At 47.3% G+C, this 20,557-nt stretch overlaps 1 protein-coding gene across 10 annotated transcripts in view; it reads left to right on the forward strand.

The window, feature by feature from the left end:
* The window catches only part of Pax2 (paired box 2), a 78,088-nt gene that overhangs the window by 34,636 nt on the left and 22,895 nt on the right, over nt 1-20,557 (forward strand). For 3 of the 10 annotated variants that reach the window (XM_076834377.1, XM_076834378.1, XM_076834379.1), the window contains exon 6: nt 3,833-3,901. The exons of the other annotated variants lie outside the window; for them this stretch is intronic. In XM_076834377.1, coding sequence (XP_076690492.1) covers nt 3,833-3,901 — 69 coding nt within the window. The remainder of the gene's footprint in view (nt 1-3,832; nt 3,902-20,557) is intronic. 10 annotated transcript variants of the gene reach the window in all.

A 20,557-nucleotide genomic window follows, 5' to 3' on the forward strand; every position in this document is an offset into this window, starting at 1 on the left:
TTGCGCACATTCATTGTTCTGAGTTAATTTAATTCAGTGAAACTTCCTGCACATCAGCTGCAAGAAAAGCTTGGTGCAGAGGATCCCCAAGTAAAAGAAGATATGATTCTTGTCCTTAAAGAGCTTATTTTCCAGTGGGGCATATAAACACTGAGTCCAAAGAACAGAAAGGTCCATCAGATATGGTGCATGTTAGAGGTCTGGCCACCTGGGAGCTGGGAGTGAGAAGGAGGTGGGGAGGGAGGTCACTGCCAGGTAGGGCTGCTCTTTGAGGAGAGGCCTTGACCATGGCTGAGGAAGATGTTACATACAATGGCAGCCTGAAATCCTATCTAATAGAGCAAACCTTGTCACCAGCAAATGCAGGGCAGCTTTGGCAGGAATGAACAGGCATGAAGGGAAATGGTGCAAGGTAAGGCTCAGTAGGTGGGTTCAGGTAGCAGGAGAGCAGGCCAAGCCTGAGCTGTGTAAGGAGAGAGGACCTTTCTCCTGAAAGCAGGAGTAGCCACTGAAGGTGTCTAGGCAGGAAGGACAGAAGCACAGCTGGATTTGAGAAACTCCTCTTCCCAGCAATGTGACAGTGATGGTGGCAGGAAGACAGTGAGGAAGCAGTTGAAATCTTCAGGTGAGAGATAATGGGGACCTTGAAGTTTCCTCTTAAACACTTACCTAGCCAGGTGGCAAGAAGGAGCAGAGGCCCTGTCCTTTTTTAGCAGGGGTTCTTTTGTCCTGAATCCCTCTTCTCTTGACCAACCTCAGGCCAGATACAGCTGTCCTTTCACTGGAGGCCAGGACTGTGGGGGAGGCCAGCTTCTCCTGACCACTGCCCTGCTCTTGATCCATGGGACCCAGGTGGGAAGGGAGAGGAGGGAGAGAAGAGCAAAGGTAGATCTGTGGCAGCCCTCCTCCCCCTCCCCCACTCCTGATGCCTCCAAGCAGCCAGACCCAGTTTGCATTAGGGAGCAGCTCAGATGATTAAGAATAGGGGAGATAATTATGTGTCAAGATGATGTAGCCCAACTCTGCAGTCAGGCCAAGGTAGCAAAGCAGCTGGCAGGCCGGTCGCAGGAGGCAGCCTCGGGCACAGGCTGCGCAGACACCCAGTATGTCCTTCAGCTCTTGGGCCAATACTGCAGGTGAAAGAGAAACTGACTTGGGGGGCCTGAGGAATGTTGGGATGGGACTGAGGATGCATGTCCAGGGACTAGACCCTAGAGGGAATGGAAGGCCAGGCACATCTCCCTCCAGGAGGACCTTGGATGCCCCTTGCCAAACTGGTTCTCCTTTGGCCTCAGGCACTGTGGCATCTCCCTGAAAGTGGCATATCCTGAGGGCAAGCTGGGTACTTCTCTGCCCTCCAGGAAGCTGCTCCGGTTCCTGCCTCTGGGTACAGTGCGGCCCATTCTTCAGCTCTAACAATGTCACGGTGGTGGGCATTAGCGAGGACAATGACTGCAGCATGTGCTGGCATTAGTGGAGACAATCTCAGCAGTAGTTACTGGTGTTCACAGTGATAATACCCAGAGCGTTATTGGCACTGGCACTCAGAATATGGACAGCATTATTAGTATCTGCAGCAATCATATCCATGGGGATATTAGTAAAGGGCCGATCAGCTGTGACTCTGGGGAAAAGCTGATGGTGACTGTGGGCTGCTTGAGACTTCTTGCCATGTCCTGGCCTGTGGGAGTGTGGAAAACCCCAGATTTTCCCTGGAGAAATATGCCACTTTAGAAGCTGTGACTCTCCTTCAGGAGTCCAGAAACTCCCAGGAGATAGACAGACCAGCGATAGATGAGGAAGTCATGTCATGAAGTCCCCAGAAGACAGGCTATGCTTCAGTCTAAGAAGGAAGAATCATCATTCAGTACCCTGCTAAATTCCTTACTTCTTAACTAAAATTATGGGTGGGTGCATTAAGTCTGGATTCCCTGGAACTTTGAAGGGACATTGATCTTCAGAAGGTTGAAGCTGGAATACAGAGATTTGAACTTTCCTATCCTTAATCAGCCTAAAACCGACGTATGGGCTAGGACTGTAGCTCAGCGGTAGAGTGTTTACCTAGCAAGCATGAGGTCCTGAGTTCCAACCTCAGCACTGCGGGGGCGGGGGGGGGGGACCTGATGCCCTTTGCTTTCTGCTGTGGCCCAGAGCATTGCTGTCCATCGGCAGCCATGTTGAAGCATAGAGCAGTTACATAACTTGTCCAAAAATCCAAATAAAGTCATGGCCAGTTTGTTGATCGGTGTAAGGGAGGTGTGTTGGTGTCATCCTTTGATGTGTGGGATTGCAGGGAGGCTGTGGGTTTGCATTCCATTAATTAGATGCACAATGATTTGTGCAGCTAAGTGGTGCCAAGCTGGTACAGTTGTGCATTTTTAGACAGGGCAGGTTGTGTGACTACAAATGGCCTAGTCCTGTGACTGCCTTTAATAACTCCCTTCTGATTTGGATGAAGCTGTAACTGAAAGAAGCAGTTTATTTCCTTAGTTAGTTTCCCTCCTATAAGTCCCAAAGAGTGTTGCTCAGGTTAGTCTTGGAACAAAGAAGGGGAATAAGTTGTGGAAATGAGCAGCACCTACCCTTGTCTAGGAGCCCTGGATGGAGGCAAGAGAAAGCTGCAAAGATCCACTAGGAAAGAGGGTGCAGCGTGGAGGTCAGCATGCAGCCCAGGAGCTTAGCATGGATGGGCAGAGTGCTCAGGGGGGAAGATGTGAGCTCTGGGGCGAGCATAGCTTGGCATGAATTTTAGCGCCCCTTACTATCAGTGTGACCTTGGGCAAGTCACTTAACATGCATCACCTCAGTTTTCTCCTCTATAAAATGGACATGGTAACAATTCTTTCTTCACAAGTACTATGGAGAAGATTCCATGAGATCATGGATATAGAGTGTTGCACCAACTCCATATTGGAAGATGGATTGATTTGCATCTGGGAAAGAAAGCCTCGTTATGGGTTTTGATTTCATGGGGAAATGAAGTTGTGTCAGAAAGAAACTGATTTGGACACAGGCTCCATAACCTTGGTGTAGCTTCTTATTACTACGGCAGCCTCTGGCTGATGCTGGATAAGCTAACCTGGATGTGACCAGTGCAGTTGGCCTCACCTGTGTAACTGGGACAACCTTTGTCCATCTCTACCTATTCATTTGCTCTATGGTTACCTGTTGGTGTTTTCTATGTATATAAATAAAGACCCTTTTCCCCCTTAATATGGGGGCATCACTCCCTCTATCTATCTAATATATTTCTGCTCCTACATGCAAATTGATTTATTTACCTTGGAAAAATGTATGCTTGTTTTAGAGACCATATGTAATTTTCCCCACAGTTCATGCAAGTATGAGTCTCTGTGTGTGTGTGTTCTACCTCCTCTGAGATCTTTGGGTGTAAGGAGATATGATATGTCACGTGTTGGAAAGGTATTCAGTTTTCTAGGTAGTGTGCATGCTTAGAGAGAGTACCAGTATAACCATATGTGTGTCTACCAGCACCAATGACTGAGGAGAGCTCTAAGCTAGGCCTGAATTAGTTGAGTGTCCATGGTCCTGGGCACAGACATGCAAATAGAGTTTGGCCCATAGAACCTTCTCTACATCTGTTGGCAAATGGATGGGATGTCTTGAGTTTGCCTCCAGGGATGGCTGGGGCCAACCCTAGGGAGACTGAAGCTGGGAACCCTCACTCGCTCAGGCTGTGTGGGAGTTGCAGCTCAGAACCCTTGCAGCCCTTTGAAGAGGAGTCTGGTCTTCCAGTCTCAGGGAATGGCCCCCAATCTTCTACCTGCCTGTCTTTCAAGATCTCTCAGTGTTTGTCTCTTATTTGCTCTAGTCGAGGTATACACTGATCCTGCCCACATTAGAGGAGGTGGAGGTTTGCATCTGGTCTGGACTTTAAGAGGTATGAGGGCCAGAGGGATCATGGTGTGGGGGTCAAGGGAAATAGCTGGGGGCGGTGGTTAGAGAACATTGAGAAAGTGGGTTCCTAAGGACAGAGAACAGAAAAGAGGCAGCTGTTCAGGCTTCCACTGGGCACATAAGAGGCTAACAGAGTCTCAGGGCCTGGATCGGCTTCCGCCGTGGGCCACTGAGGGGGTGTAGGACTGAGGCCCTGGTGGCCTGGAGGGTCAGGCGCTCAGTGCATGGGGGGCAGTTTTTCCAGCCCTTGGAAAAACAAAGAGCAGATCGGGTAGTAAAACAAAAGCAAAGGAGACCTGGAAGCACCTGACAGCCCTAATTCATCACGGCCCAAGTTTTTTCCTGTGTTCCCATTATATTTGTTTGTAAAAGTGGAAATCAATTTTGAAGGTAATTTTCTGGAAAGAATGGAAGGGAGGTGGGAGGGCCGGATAAGGCAGAGATGGTAAAAGGAAAAATTTAGGCCAGGCACAGCCCAGGGGCAGCTCTTGGCAAGGTGAAAGAAAATTGCATATTCAATCTCCATCCATGAATCTCCCTCACTGCTGCCCGCCTCCTGCTTGAAAACAATGAAGGCTTTTTCCCAACGCTGGGCAGGGCCTCAGTATCAGCCTCACTTTAACTTCAGGGTCATTAATTCCCTGATTATTGAAGGAGAAGAGAGGGTTGCAGCATTGTCAATTCCAAAGGCACCCCCCATGTGATCAGGCACTGGCTGGGTGGGGTGGGGGCCAGCCAGGGTGAGGTGAGGTGTTGTCTCAGAAGGGGTTGGGGAGAGAGGAAATGGGGGAGCCACCTGGACTGGGGGGCAGGAAGCCAGGAGGAGGGTGGAAGCAGGCAGTCATTACTGCATACCTCTGTTGTGTTGTTATTGCAAATTAAAAGTAGCATGTTCCACTCCACAGCTATCTTTGGGGAGGGAGGGGCACCAAGGGAGGTGGGGGATCTTATCATTGCTTCTTCAGCAGACCAGCCGTGGTGTCACCGTGTGAGGTGACATTTGAATTTACAATTCCGCTGAGAAAAGCCATTAATTCACAAATTAACATTTCTCCCTCTCCCTCTCTCTTTAACACTCTCTCCCTCTCTCACATGGATGTGCAAGCAATTGAAAAGACAAAGGAAATAGCCTTAAGGAAGAGACTTTACTGCTAGTCTGTCTGTGCTGAGATTGCTCCCCCTGCTTCCAGATAGATAAACCAATTACCTGAGCAGCTCGGCTCCTGGCCGCCCGATCGCCTCCTTTTGTAGGCTGCCTCCATGGCTGGCTTGCGCTCCGTGTATCTCATTAATGGAAACCAGGCATGCCCTGGTCACCAAGCTGTCTTCCCGGCTCTCCCTTGGAGGAGCAGTGGGAGGAGAGTCAGTATCAGAAAAGGCAGGTGAGGAGACCCCAGGGAAGAGGAAAATCTGCCACTGCCCTGCCACCTGGGGGCCCTGGGTCTGGGTCTTTGGGCGCAGCTTGCTGTGTTGGCCAAGGCTGGTGGGGGAAGTGTGCAGGTGAGCCCTGCTTGGTAGGTGAGCCTGCTCTGAACTGAGAGGGAAAGGGCATGGAGTGGGCATTTAGAAACAGAGGCTACAACACTAACCTAAACTCCTGGTGGCCTTTGGTCCCAGTGCAGGGAGCTGGTGGAACCAGAGAGGGACCTAAGCTCACCCTGAATGAGAAGAGCTTGGGGAAATTTTGCTGAGTCTGCACTATTTTAGTGGGATGGGATTCAGCTTGAAGGAGCTGAGAGGTTGCTGAGGAGGGCCCAGGAGACATGATGAGGTTGCACTGTATTGGGTAAACAAAATGAGGTTTCACTGATTTCTTAACCTAAACCCAGCACTTGGACACGAATATGTCTGTTTACTGCCTAATACACACACACACACACACACACACACACCCCTCTGATTTCCTTCTTAGAGAACACAGCAGCCCCCCTTTATCCACTAGATATGTTTCAGGATCCACAGTGAGTACTTGAAACCAAGGTTAGTACCCAGTCCTACACATACTTTGTTTTTCCTATATATATACACAGGACAAAGTTTAATTTATAGATAAGGTTCAGTAAGAGATTAACGACACCTAATAATAAGATAGAATAATTGTAGCCATACATTGATACCATGACAGTTAATCTGATAACTGAGATGGCTACTAAGTGACTAACAGGTACAGCATAGATATGCCAAACAAAAGGATGATTCACATACCAGGTGGGACAGAGGGGGCTGTTCAATATTTCATCATGCTACTCAGAAAGGCATGCAATTTAAAACTTATGAATTGTGTATTTCTGGAATTTTCCATTTAATAGACTATACTTGACTGTAGGTAACTGAAACCTTGAAAAGTAAAATTTGGATAAGTAGGGACTAAGGTGCCTTATGAATTACTGTTAGGATTATATGTCTTCACATGTTCTATACTGCCTAGCACATGTCACAGACCCTGCCCCTATGTGACAGGTCCTATGAAAGTCCAGAAAGGAAAGCTACACAAAGGGAACCATCTATCTAAACAAGCTCCTGAATTTAACTGCATTAACAAAGCTCAGCCTGTGTTCATTTTCCAACTAATATTATAAACCTAGCTAACATCTACTCCAGTTCAAGAAAAAGTTAAGGTTCAAAGGTCAAAATTCACTAAGACACCAGAAAAAAAAACCCACTTATGAACACATTCGTGGTCATGAGTATATCTTTATAGTAACCAGGGAAATTCGACTGGTCATACCTGAGAGGGGAATTTTCCTATCTTAGTTGAATCACATATTTTAGCCAAACTCTCTGGGTAATATTGGCCATGAGCCTGTTGAACACACTATGTCACTCTACAGAGGTAGATGTAGAATGCTTTTGGAGGTTATGTTGATGTTCTATTAAGACTTTTACTGAGGGCCCTGCATGCAGGTGACTGTATTTTTCTGTGGGTAAGTACCCAGGTTTATCAATGGCTGTGTGAGACTGACAGGCTCATGAATTTATCTATAAAACCGTGCATTTGTACCAGAGATCAATCAAATTATTAACTACCTTTGTTTCCCAACTAGTTCATACTACTATGGATAAAGAGTAGATTGTTTGAGGAAGTATTTTGAGGTTTAGTACAAATGAGCATATATTTTTTCATATAGTGTCAGAAGCCAGAATAGATAGGTGGACCATCCCTAGGAAGAAATGCACAGATTTGTTGTAGAGGGGGGTACATGTGTCCCTCCACCCCCAGACATTTGGGTAGGTTCAACACAGGTATTACAAATTCCTCAGCAAAGGCCAGGAGGTTCTCCACCCCGCTGCCCTGTTTGCACCCTCTCATGAGCACCCATCATGTTAGAATCCATCTTCACCTTTTGGTCATCCCTTGGCAACAGCCCTGCAGGTAGGCATCATTCTCCTTTCCCTTCCTGGCAAGGGCACCAAGCGAGAAATCCGCTGCCTCAGCTCTGCCCTTCTCCCCCAGAGCAGGCTGTGCACGCAGGAGGGAGGAGCCAGGCCCAGGGCTGTCCCCCAGGCCCTGCTGCTTGTGGGCTTGCCTCCCAGAGCACCTCCTCCTCTGCGGACCAGTGGGCAGTGAGAAGGGCAGACAGCTGGCATGAGGACCCCTTGGAAAATGGGTTTGGAGATAATAAAGGGGAAGGGAGACCCCAGGATCATGCCCACCAAAGGAATGGGTCCTGGCAGGCTCCTGAACCACTGAGCCCAGAGAAGGACCCCTTCCCACCCTGCCTTTCTCAGGCCTTCAGGCTCTTTGGGACCCTCTCACTCTGCCTGTGGGGGTAGAAAGGCCAGGAGGGTTGGGGGAGGGTGGGGCCTGGTGCAGGGGCTGGAAGATAGTCACGAGCCTCAGAGCCGGAGTTGCAGCAGAGCCAGTAATTCAAACCATCCTGACCCTTCGGTGAACCCGAACCTGCTGACCTTGACAGCAGCAGACAAGAGAGGCCTCACAAACCTCAACCTGGCAGAAGCCCTGCCTTCTCTCCCTTCCTTTCTTGAAAGCCTGTGGCCCAGCCTCCAGGTGGCTCCTCATTTGGCCATCCCCAAGAAATGTCAGCATCCCCTCCCTCCCTGAGGCTGCCTGCTTGCTTCAAAGCACCCTTTGTGCTCATCTCCACTGGAGACAGGGTGTAGGCATCTCCTGGGGCCTGTCCAGGACTGCCGTGAGAGTTCTCCTATGAGTGGAGCTCATACTCATACCCCTTCTCTGCCCCAGGCTTCGTCTTTTCAAGAGGTCTGGCTATAGCATGTAGTCTGGGTGCACACGGGGTCGGGGATAGAATGTGATGGAGATGTAGTAGACGGGGAGGGAAGACAAGCTGGAGGAAAGCAGCCTCAGGAACCTGCATTAAAGTAAATGCAGTTTATGAAGTTTATGCCTTCTTCCTCAGGAGAACTGGATTCCTTCCAGTAGCCTCTCCGAGGCTACCAAACAGCTCCTGAAGCAGAAAGTGTGGGCAGGAGAGCAAGCAAGCCAGTGACATAGGGAGAGATGTGTGGACACCAGCAAGCACACACACATATACATCACCCTAGGCCACAGCAGCCTGAGAAGCCTGGGATGGGAGAATGCAGATGGTGTGTTTAGGAGGAGTGGCTCCAGGAGCTGCTTTCCCCCTTCTTCCCTGACCACCTGCCATCTCTACCCACTCAGGCTGTGGCCATCAGTATGAGTGCTGGGAAGACTGGTGGTATAGTAAAGCTAAGCTGGGGGCCGTGTGAACTGCCTGGGGTAGCCGGATCATGGAAGCTGCTCTGGGTGAGAGATGGTATGGGTGGTCTTGGGGCAATGGGTACAAGCCCCTATGTAGGAAAAGGAATCAGAATATTGTACCATTGAAATCAAGTGTGGTGGCACACACGTGTAATCTCAGCTACTTAGGAGCCTGAGGCAGAAAGATTACAAGTTCAAGGGTAGGCTGGCAGCTTCATAAGACCCTGTCTTGACATAAAATAAAAAGGTCTGGGGATGTAACCCAGTGGTAGAGTCCTTCCCTAGCATGATCCAGGCCCTGGGTTCCAACCCCCAGTACCACAAAAAACAAAACCAGAATGTGGTACTCTTGGATCTTCCAGGAACCTCTCTTTTCTCTTAATACTGATCAAGTGGATATTGTGGCTACTGACCAAGTGGGTATTGTGGCTGCTGAGGACAGCCATTGGAGTTTCTTTTAAAGAGAAATAACTTGAGACCTTTTTCCTTTTTCTGAGAATTCAAGGGAAATAAATGACCAACAGGGCTATAGCATGGGAACTCTCAGAGGGACTTGTAAGCAAGTTGGAGGATCTGCCTTTCCAGACTCTTCTTCCTGTGCATGAGAATATGGGTGTGTGCATGTGTGCACCGGTAATGTGTAAGTGGGCCAGGATCCTTGGCTTTTGAGGAATGGGAATGTGGAAGAGAAAATGACCCAAAGTGAAGTGTGCAGCAAGAGCTTTCTCTTAGTATGGCAGCATCTGTCTCTTGTCCCTGTGGCTTCTGTGAAATGCCTCAACTGGGAACAGACAGTAAGGAGAAGTCTGTCTCCTGCTTCTTCCTGGGGACTTCATGTCTTTCTCTGTTCAGGAGCTGGGACACAGGACTACAGACAGAGAATGAAGGGAAGTGGGAGAGTGAAGGGTGGGCAGAAATTGCTGATCGTGGAGAATGCCCTGGGCAGCCAGGAGATACTAGGCACAGAGGAAGGCAGAAACTGGTGGAGGATAGCCTTGGCCCTTTCTGTCCCCTGCTCTCTCCTCTGCCCTCCCTCCCTCTGCCCTCCCCTCTTCCCTCCACACATCTTTATTGGTTCTGGTAATAGCGTTGATTTGCATGTCAGGCAAAGCCTTGCTACACACACAAAAAGAAAACCCTAGCCGTGGCGGTGTGGCAGTGTCAGCTCTCGCTGTTGTTCGACAGTGTAAAATTAAATTAATAAAGCCCCCAACACAGGAAAACATAACAGGAAATTAATGGCCTTTACTGTCGCTCTGATGCAGTCATTTGCAACCCTGCTTTCCGCACCAAAGACTTCATAAATGCAAGCAGTTTCTCTAAACAAGCATACTTAGGGCGGCCTGGTATGTAATTTTTCGCCTTGCTTGTGTCCTTTGAGCTAACAAAGCCCCCTTCCCTCCTGCCTCCAGAGAGGTTTCTAACTGTTTCTGGCCTGGGCTGGAGCCCAGCTTTGAGGGGGGCAGTGCAGGACCAGGTAGAAAGCCCCACCCCCTACTTGCCAGCCCAAGGAGGGCAAAAGGAGATCTGGGGACTCTGCAGACTTTCAGTGAGCCCTCCTTGCCCTCCAGCTTTGTGGGCATGCCTGCAGGACTGCACATAGGGTGCTCCCAAGCAGGGAAGTTGATCACCCAGGGACTCCCCTCCCTTTCCTCCCATGAGTCTCTTTTCTCTCTCCCACCACCCCTGGGTTCCCTTCCCATTGCCTCTGGCCTTTGTCTCCTCCTCCCCCATCTCTGCTCTCAGCATCTTCCACTATTCCACACATAGGTCACACATTAGGACTGGCTATGCCTCAGCAGTGGGTAACCTGGGGGCTTTGGGGGAGAGAGAGAGCTAACTTATTCAAAATGGGAAAGTAACTCTGCTGGTAAATTTCCTGGACTCTCCCTCTTCCCTACATGAGGGCCCTAATAGTCATTCAGGCCATTCTTCTGTCCTCAAGTGCATTTCAGACTGAGAACCTTGACTTTGGAGTGTAAGCTGGTGGAATGTTAAGAACATGTAGCTTTCCTCTCGGGATCTTTGTGTCAGTGTGGGCCTGAGCACCCACTGTGTTTGACTGTGTGCAGGGATCTCAGGAGCTTCCAGTCTACTGGGGACGGGAACTGGCTAGAATAGACAGCAAGAAATGGACTTCAGCCTGGTGGGGGGCGCTGCTAAGATGGGGAGGGACCATCTCCAGGGATACCTCCTGGATGGAAAGAGACCAGGGGCTGGCCTGAGAGTGGAAACGAGGCACAGTCTCAGATTCTTGAGGGTCATCAGATCTTACCTGATCCTTACCATGGAACTCTCCTTTCCGGTAGTTCTGCCTAATAGGCACAGCTCCTGCCTGGATATAAAGCGTAAATGGACAGTTGCTATTGTTTGTAGCTTTGCTGTTATACTGAGCCACTGTGGGATTGAGGGAAGAACACAGGGGTTGGAGTCCAAATGGACTCCACTTCCACTTCCTGTTTGCTTTGGGAACTTTAGCTAATTATATAATCTCAAAATCTCAATTTCCTCAAGTACATATAGACCATGAAGTTTGCCACTGAAGTGATAGATGGTGGTCAAGATCTCCATTTGACTTCCTCCATCCTTCCTTTCTTTCCATTCATTCAACTCTATTTACTGACCACTTTGCTAAGTCCTGTATGGATTTTAGCTTCTCACATGACGTGTTCCTGCCCTTGCCGGAGTTCCTTCACCATCCTAGTTACCCATCTTGGAATTTATTCTTGAAGGTTAAAGTCACTCTTGAAGGAACACTGAACCCTAGAGACACTTCAGCCAATGCCAAGTACAGTGGAACCATTGCCCCTCTCCGTCTGGAGACTCTACATCCATAATGTAGCCTAAGATTACATTCGATTTTTTAGCAGCCGTGTCAGACTCGAGCTCATATTGAGTTCGTGGTCAACTAAAACCTCGAGATCTTTTTCACATCAATTGCTATCAAGCCAGGCCTACCCCATTCTGCCTTGTGTAATTGATTTTTTTTAACCTAAACATAGGGCATTCCATTTATCCCTGTTGAATTTCATCTTGTTGGTTTGGATTCTTAATTCTACCCGATTAAGGTCATAAGGATGTCTTCTATATCATCACCCAAGTAGTTCCTTTTCTTTTCCTTTAGCTATTTTTCCTTGAAAATAAAGGAAAGTGCATGGCCAACCAGTAGATACCTCCCTCCTGGTTGCAATAAACGAATGCTTTAGGTATTATTGAGCCTACCCAATAGCCATTAACCATTTCACTTCTCTTCACCTCGCCCATAAAACTAAGAAGGAGATTCTTTGCCAGATGTTAACATTTACTACACCCTCAGAATTTCCTTAATCAATCAATAAGAATCAATTTAAGTTGATGAGCAAATGGCCTGCTTTGTAAATCAGTTTACAAAGGTAAAATAGAACAGTCTTTGACCTCAAGAAGCTTGTAATCTAGGGAAGAGATGTGTACTTCATTATACCAGCAGAATGTGGTCAATGCTCTGATTAAGGCTTGAGAGACTGTGATAAATGTTGAGAGAAGGGTGAGGGGAGAAAGAGAGAAAGAAAAAAAAAACAGTTGCTTCCAATTTTGGGAAAGTCTCAAGGTAGCATTTGATCTTAGCATTGATACTGAGTTAATGTGCCACAACTTAGTGAGTGTGCGCAGGCTCTGGAGTACCAAGTTTTCTTCTTTAGTGTCAACAAATTAGCTGTATAATAATTTCTTCTAAAAGATATTCAGAGCCTGATACTGAATTTATTGTAGTGTAGTTTGCCTACCCTTACCTTTCCCCATTTCCTGCAAGGCAGGATGGCATTGGGTTTGTCACTGCTTCACTCTTTCCTTATCATTTCTTCGCTCAAGTATTATCAACAGCAATTTTAGGACCCTATCAGTTCCTCCCAGGGTCCTGACATACAAATGATCTGGGGAAGTTAACTCAATTGGCATGGCTCAGGGTTACCTGCCAGGCCCTCCCACCAGGGCACCAGGACCTTCCTGCTGATCGCCTTTTGAAGATTCAGCCTTTGGTGCAGAAGACAAAGGCAAGCTAGAGATCTAGAAATTCTGCCTCCTCCCTGTCCTCTCTCAGTATTGCCTCTTCCCAAGGACTGAACTTAAACTCATCTTCTTTTTTTGTTCTTTGTCCCATACATAGCAACAAAGGTCCTTTTTTGTTGTCTCATCTTATTCCAAGTTTTTGTCTTCCTGACAGGTGCATGCTACTTTCATGCCATCTTTAGTTTGGTCTCTCCTTTCATCTGTTCTTTTTCGTCTTTTCTTTTTTTTTAGTACCAGGGATTGAATCCAGGGGTGCTTAACTACTGAGCCACATCCACAGCCCCTTTTTAAAATATCTTATTTAGAGACAGGGTCTCGCTGAGTTGCCTAGGGCCTCACTAAGTTGCTGAAGCTGGCTTTGAACTTGCAATCCTGCTGCCTCAGCCTCAAAGCTGCTGGGATTACAGGCATGTGCCATCACACCCAGCTGTTCTGTCTTTTATAAGAGAAAAAAAAAATACATAGCTTTTGTTTGATCATAAGTGCAATACATATTCATTGTAAAATGTTTGGAAAAACAATAAAGCTCTAAAAAAAATCAACCATGATCTCATCACTAAGTGATAACTACTGTTAGAATTTGATACATTTTTCCAGGCTTTTTTTCCTGTGCATATTTAACTTTATACATATATATCATTATTAATCAAAATTAAAATGGTACTGTATACACAGCCTTATGTCTTGCTATTTTCACTTAACTTTATATAGGAGCATTTTCACATATCATTGCATATTCTTTGAAAACATGATTTTTTAATGGCTGCATAATCTTCCACTGTTCAATGTACATGTCCTTTTAAAATCTAAGCTCATCATATTTTAAAGCTTAGTCGTGTGCAACAGTGGTGATTTTCCTTAAATGTCCTTCTCTTTCCACCCCTCCCCCATTCTTACTCTCTTTACTTTGTCAGGTTGATTGTTTGAGCTTATGAAAGCAGACTTTCATTTTTAGAGCATCCTGTCCTTATGGAGTTATATTCTCTTTTAGACTCTCTTGCTGTGGGGTCCCTTGCCTATTCTTTTCCTCTACATAGAGCAGTTTGCTTTCCTCAGATTGGATTCTGCCTTTCCTTTACTACTGTCAACTCTAGACATGGTTGCTTTGCCCCCAGATACCCACCACTTCCCTTTTATCCATTTTTCTTCCTTGGTCAGAATTAAGTGACCTGAAATAGTGAAGAGGACCTTGGGTTAGGAGTTCTAATTCTAGCAATGCCTAGCTCTGTGACATGGGAACATTATGTGCCCTCTCTGAGCCTGCTTTTGTTGTTTCGTTTTTTTTGTTTGTTTGTTTGTTTGTTTGTTTGTTTTTGTTGTTGTTGTTGTTTTCTGTTTGGTTTAAATTTTAAATCTCTAAGAGGGAATCAGATTAAATTATCTCCATGAAACTTTCCAACTGTAAAATGTGAATGACACGGAATCCAGAGCAGTAGTTTCTCTTCTTTCTTTTTCCTTCTGAAAGGTAAAACGTTGAGAAAGTCAAGTTAAGAATTCATCAGGCTTTTGTTTTTAGAGATCTATTCAACGAATTGGCCAATGTTTGTGATCACCTATCATGTATCAGGCTCCATGCTTTTCTTAAAGATGAAAAATATGGTGTCCTTGCCTTCAAAATTCACAGTTTAATGAAGAAACAAGCATTTTTTAAAAATATGGCACATACAGAATTTACTTTTGGCTGTGCCACTTATTTGCTGTAGTAAGTTATTTCTCCTCATGAGCCTTCACTTTCTCAGGAGTGCACTCAGCTGCCGGAAGCTGATTGCCTGGCCTTCCTCTGTCACTCCTTAATTGTGCCTGTGTGACCTTGGGAACGTTCCATAACCTCTGCACTTTCATTTCCGAGATAAGAAGCTTCCTGCTTAAGTTTTTCTTGTGAAAATTAGATGAGTTGATTTGTAAAAAATTCTTAGACAAGTGCCTGGTGTGTGGTAAACAATAAATGTTAGTTGCTGTTATTCTAAGAATTAAATCAGTGCTATAATAGGGGTCTGGTACCATAATAGGAACTGGATTTGCTTTAGTCATTATTGTTATTATTTCTGCAGTAGAGGTTTGGAGAGATGGCTATTGGACACGGAGAAAGGAAAAATTAATATTGCTGAGGGAGGCTCTAGCATCTCTTGTGTATATCTAAGGACACTCAGTCCAGAGAAGCCCACAGGACTTGTCCAAGGTCACATAGCAAGTGAGCAACAAACTAGGATTCAACCCAGGAGATGTTACTCTTAGTCCAGCCTTATGTTAGGTCCCTAATGCAGTTACTGCCCCCAGAGGCAAGTGGTTGTGAATGGGCACAGCAAGCTTGAGGTCAGACAGGCTGCAGCCACCCCCAGCCTCTCACCCTAGCAGTGAACATTTAGAAGCTGGGTTTGGTAAAGGATAGCAGGTGGTTTGCCAAGGTTAGTGGAATGGGCAGACCTGGTCTTGCCCCAAGCCAAAGATTTGAGCCAGATTTCTGAGGGCTTCTTCATGCCTGCCAAGGTTGGCTTGGGGTTCATGGTCAGGCCAGACTCCTAGGTTGTCCAGTTTATCTGGGAGGCAATGGGGGTGTGTCATCTATCCCCTAGGACAAGCGGCATTCCACATCTCTTTCCTCAGCCTGGCCCTCTGGACCCCCTTTCAGAATGCTGTGGCATCTTAGCACCCCTTCCCTCCTCTCTCTCCCTTACTCCCCCCTCATCCTTCCCCTACCCTGCCCCATCTTCCCTTCATCTTTTTTCCAGTCTCCCTCTCTCCTCATTCCCTCAGGCTCCTTCCCTTCATTTTTCTTCCCTCCTCCATCCTCTCTTCTGCCCCCTCCTCTTCCCATTCCATCAATCCCTGTCTGGAAGGCACCCCAGCTCTGGGGAGTACCCGCATTCCTCAGCGTCCTAAACCTCACTCCCTGTTCCCAATCAGATGGGAGGCCCCGGGTGGCAGCTCAGACCTCCAGGTCCTGCCTTGCTGCTGCTGTGGGGGTGGGGCTGGGGCTGCACAGGCGGGCTGCCCTGAATGACAAGCGGGGATATTGATCGCATTCTGAACTCAGCCCAGCCGATAGAAGGTAATTAATGACTCCATTTGCCTCAGTACCGGGGAGAACAATTGAGTTTGAAACTGCAACAACTGGCAGCTGGGGAGACTGGGGGTCAGCCCTGGGGTGACCCCCTCCGAGGGGGAAGGTAGTGTGGAGAGGTGCCTAGGTGGAGAGGCCACCGCCCACCCACTGCTTCTACTTCCTCCGTGATTTTTTTTTTTTTCTTCCCAAGCCACTTTTTGAGGTCATTTTCTGCCTGTGGATGAAGATTTACTTTCCCCAAGTTCGTGTCTTGTCAGCTGCGGGATCTTGCGCATATTTTGGACCCTTCCTGAGTGTGTTTCCTCATTTGTAAAATTGAGCGAATGGCATCTTTTTTGTAAGTGCTCTGTGAGTTCTAAGGGTAATGTGTGTGAAGTACCTCAAGCCTGCCTGGACACAGGAAGTGTGCAATAAATGATGGCCACATGGTGAAGACATGGGAGGAAGGCAAATTTGACCAAATAGAGAGCGCTTTGGAGTCAGACATACTGTATTAGTTATAGGATGTCGGGCAAATCATTTTATTTCTCTGAGACTGTTACTTCAACTGAAAAAAAATTTGTTAAATAATAAGTGCCTCATAAAGTTGAACAGGTTTAATGAATATAGGTGAAAGCCCAGATAGTGTCAGTTTCCCCATAGACTAGTAGATATTTGTATTTGGGCTTAGAAAACTGAAGTTAGAATGTGTTTTGTTTTGTTTTGCTTTGTTTTGAGCTACCAGGGATTGAACTCAGGGGCACTCGACCACTGAGCTACATACCAGCCCTATTCTGTATTTTATTTAGAGATAGGGTCTCACTAGGGCCTCTGCTAAGTTGCTGAGGCTGGCTTTGAACTCATGATCCTTCTGCCTCAGCCTCCCAAGCAGCTGGGATTATAGGTATATACCACCATACCTGACAGTATGGTTTTTTGGTATACTTTTTAAAAATTCTTCTCAAATGCCTAATCATACTTCCTGGGATTCAGTGGGCAGGCCCTGCTCATCTCATCCAGATTTTTTAAACATTGAGGGGTCCTCATGCTTTCTGAATAAGGAAATAGCATCATTTCATTCTGTGTATTCCCACCACTCTACCTACCTTTTGGCCAGTGCTTGATCCCTATCTGTACCTCTCTCTCTCTCTTTCTCTCTCTCTCTTTCTCTGTACTAGGAATCGAACCTGGGAGCTCTCTACCACTGAGTTACATCCGTGGCTCCTTTTTATTTTTATTTTGAGATAGGGTCTCACTAAATTGCTGATGCTGGCTGACCTTGAACTTGTGATCCTTCTACCCCAGCTCCCAAATCACTGGGATTAGAGGTGTGCACCACCATGCCCAACCCCATCTATCTCTTCACCTTTGCAGTGATCACTTTGGAAATCCACAGAAGATGTAAATGCACAAGAAATAATACTTATGTCCCTTGTCCTTAGCCTTAGACCAAGACATGGTGTTCAGTGACTACCCTTTTCCCTGAGCTGCTGAGACCTCTCTAGACAACCCCATTTATGATTGGCTAGTGCAAGGGTTCTGGCCTAGAGTGAAAGGTGTGAAGAGGGTTCTGCTCCAGGGCAACCCAGGAATAGATGGGGGGTAACTGAGAAGATCAGATCTTTTTATCAACATTAAAAGACATTTTCTTTTCTTGGTGCTGGGAATTGAACCCAAGGCTTTTAGTATGCTAAGCACATACTCGTAACTGAACTACACCCCCAGCCCCAAGACATTTTTAATAAACGATTCTAGAAGTAGTACATGCTTATTGAACAAAGTCTGGACAACATGGAAATCTTAGACAAGAAGAGAATAAAAATTGCTTATGGAATCAGAGTACCTAACTCATAGGGTTGTTGGAAGGATTCAATGAGCTCTGAAGTCTGGCCATGGCATGTAAGAGGCTCTTGATACTTGTGTGCTGCTAGTGTAGATGGGCAGAGGGCAGAAGGAAATAACCACAGTCACCATGTTGGTGGTAGTTCTTTCAGTCAAGATGATCTTTGGTCTTATGTTCTTTTTGTTTGCATGAAGTCTGGGGCCCCACTGCTGGGAGCCCCGGCTCTGGATGTTGGCTGTGTGGGCAGTGCTGTTGTCCACCAGTTCAGCCCACAGCTGTTTACCAAGCACCTTTCCTATGCCAGGCTCCCTAGCAGATATGCCCTCGAGTCAGACATTTACCCTCACCTAATCTGCACCTCAGGTATTCTGAGTCTTAGTTTCCTCACCATAAAAAAGGAATTTTAATTCCTACTTACTTTGAAGAATGGTTGGGACCAAATAAGATAAGGTCTACGAAGACTGCATTAAGTACTAAGCGAATATGAAGTGGTCAGAGAAGAAAATGTGAGCTTTAACTCAGCAGTTTGTTTAATTTAATTAGTTTAATGTAATTATATCCTGTCAATGTTCCAAAAAGGACTTGTGGTAGCTCACCCTCCTTGAGTGGGCTCACACTGGTGTGGACAGAGCACCTAGACTGGGCTCCAGTCCCGAGTGTCCTGCTACCCAGTTGTGTGACCTTGGATAAGTGGCCTACCCACCTCACACTCACCTAGCTAGTTTTCTTTACTATAGCATGAAGAATTTGAGCCAGATGTCCCCTAATCATCTGGGCAGTCTGTACTCAGCCAGCACACATGCCACAGGTTTCAGCCTCAGTATAGGGAGGTGGCCAGCCAGAGAACTGGGAATGCCATGAGGAAGGCTGTGTCCAGATAAGGCCAGTGGCCCTCAGCCGTGGCCCTGAGTTTGACAGCAGCAGCAGCAGAGCACAGTAATTTAGAAGGCAGGCTCTGGAATCGAACAGATCAGGATTCAAATCCTAGCTATCATTTACTAGCTCCGTGGCCTTAGACAAGCTACTTAACCTCTCTGTGCCTAAGTTTCCTTATGTTTAAAATGGGTATCAGAGGGGCTGGGGATGTGGCTCAAGCGGTAGCGCGCTCTCCTGGTGTGCGTGCGGCCCGGGTTCGATCCTCAGCACCACATACAAACAAGGATGTTGTGTCCGCCGAGAACTAAAAAATAAATATTAAAAAAATAAATAAATAAATAAAATGGGTATCAGAGTACTTATCTCATAGGGTTGTTGGAAGGATTAAATGAGTTCTGATATCTGGCCATGGCATGTAAGAGGCTCTTGATACTTGGGTGCTGCTAGTGTAGATGGGCAGGGGGCAGAAGGAGAGCAGAGCCGAGTCCTCCACGGCTGGAGACAGTTATTCCAGCACATGGTCCCTTCCTAGCTCTATGGGGTCTTTCTAAACCTATAGCAGCCACATTTTCTGACCGCAACTTGAAAATATGGCCTAAGAGTAGGAAACAGTATCAGAAATAGGAATTGTTCCAGACAGGAACATATGACCACCTTACTCTAGCCCTCTTGGTGTAGGGAGTACAAATATAGAGGGCTTCTCAGGGCCCTTTCCTTAAGCAGCCTCTGCCACCCACTTTGGTTGGCAGCTCTGATGCTCCAAGGCTAAGTTCTGCTCCTGAGAGCATAATGTTCTTTGTCCATTGGCTTGAGGCACCATAGGTGGGCCAGATGGTGTTGTTCAGAGTGAGAAGGGCCTCCAGGGGACCCGAGTTGATGCTGTTTTAGGCTAACAGGCAGTGGGATGAGTGCAAAAGAGGAACAAGTCTACCAGGGACTTGATGCAGGAACTTCTGCATCCCCTGAAAGCCAGGGATGCATGGGACTTGCCTGACAAATGACCGAGTATCCTCGATGCCACAAGTCGGAAGGCCAGTTCTGAAACCTTCTTCCAGGTTGTGGTTATGAATGCCACCCAGGAAAGTCTCATTCATTCAATCATTTATTGAAGACCAACCATGTGCCATGTCTGGCACTGGAGCTATAGAAATGCATTAGTGATGATCCCTGCTCGCCAGCAGCTCACAGCCTGGCTCCTCAGCACTGAGGCTATCAGGTGGGGAATCTTTCGGAGTGGATTTTATCTACTCCCACACATTCCCTCCCTGCCCACTCTGAAACCCAGATCCAGACCTCCATTTGCCTGCACCTTTATTTTATCCCAACTCTGCCAGAGAGCCCTTCAACATCTGGGGCTAGCACCGTCTCTTCCTCTCCCTTACTGTCCCTCTGAAAGTGCCACTCTGAGTTCTCTCTCCATCATCCTGGGAAGACCTGCCAGGTGGTCAGCACTGTCAACTGCTTCATTTTGTTTTCCTTTTCTGTTCTTTCTGTCCTTGTTTTCTTTCTTTCCTTATCCTTCCCTGCTCCTGTCTTCTCCTTTTCCTCCTCCAACCTGTACCTCCCAACCCACCCTGTCCAGGCCCCAGGCTGCCCTCTGTAGCTGAACACCAGGCGTCAGCACAAGCAGGGCCAGCTGGTGTCATTCCTGCGCCAAATGTCCTCACCCAACCAGTGCCTCCTCAGCTTCTGGTGTGGAAGCCTTCTTTCTTCTCCTCTCCCTTCTCCTGCTCTTCCTCTGCTTTGGACCTTCTCCTCCCAGAGCTTCAGCTCCTGGCACCTCTGACCCAGGGCCTCTCCCTCCCTCCCCCCTGCCCTTCCTACCCTCTCCCCTCACCTTACTTCCTTCCTCCTCTCCCTAGCTGAGGGCAGGGCATCACCCCCTCCTCTGGAGAGAGCCCCTGACAGCCTGTGGGACCTGTGGCTGAGTGGGGGGCTGAGTCCCTGTCCCCCACCAGTAGTGCCACTGCCCTCTCCTCACCCTGGGGCTCACCTCCTTGTCCCCCCATAACTTTCTTTGTGCTCCTTCCCCATTCATCATGACTGCTGCCTTCCCCCTTGGGAGTTTCTAGGCCTCCTCTAGCCTCTGCGCAGATTCTCTGCAGGCTTTCATCAGCCACTTTGTTGTTGT

Source organism: Callospermophilus lateralis, chromosome 15, assembly GCF_048772815.1.
Source record: "Callospermophilus lateralis isolate mCalLat2 chromosome 15, mCalLat2.hap1, whole genome shotgun sequence".
In the NCBI taxonomy this organism is placed as follows: Eukaryota; Metazoa; Chordata; class Mammalia; order Rodentia; family Sciuridae; genus Callospermophilus; species Callospermophilus lateralis.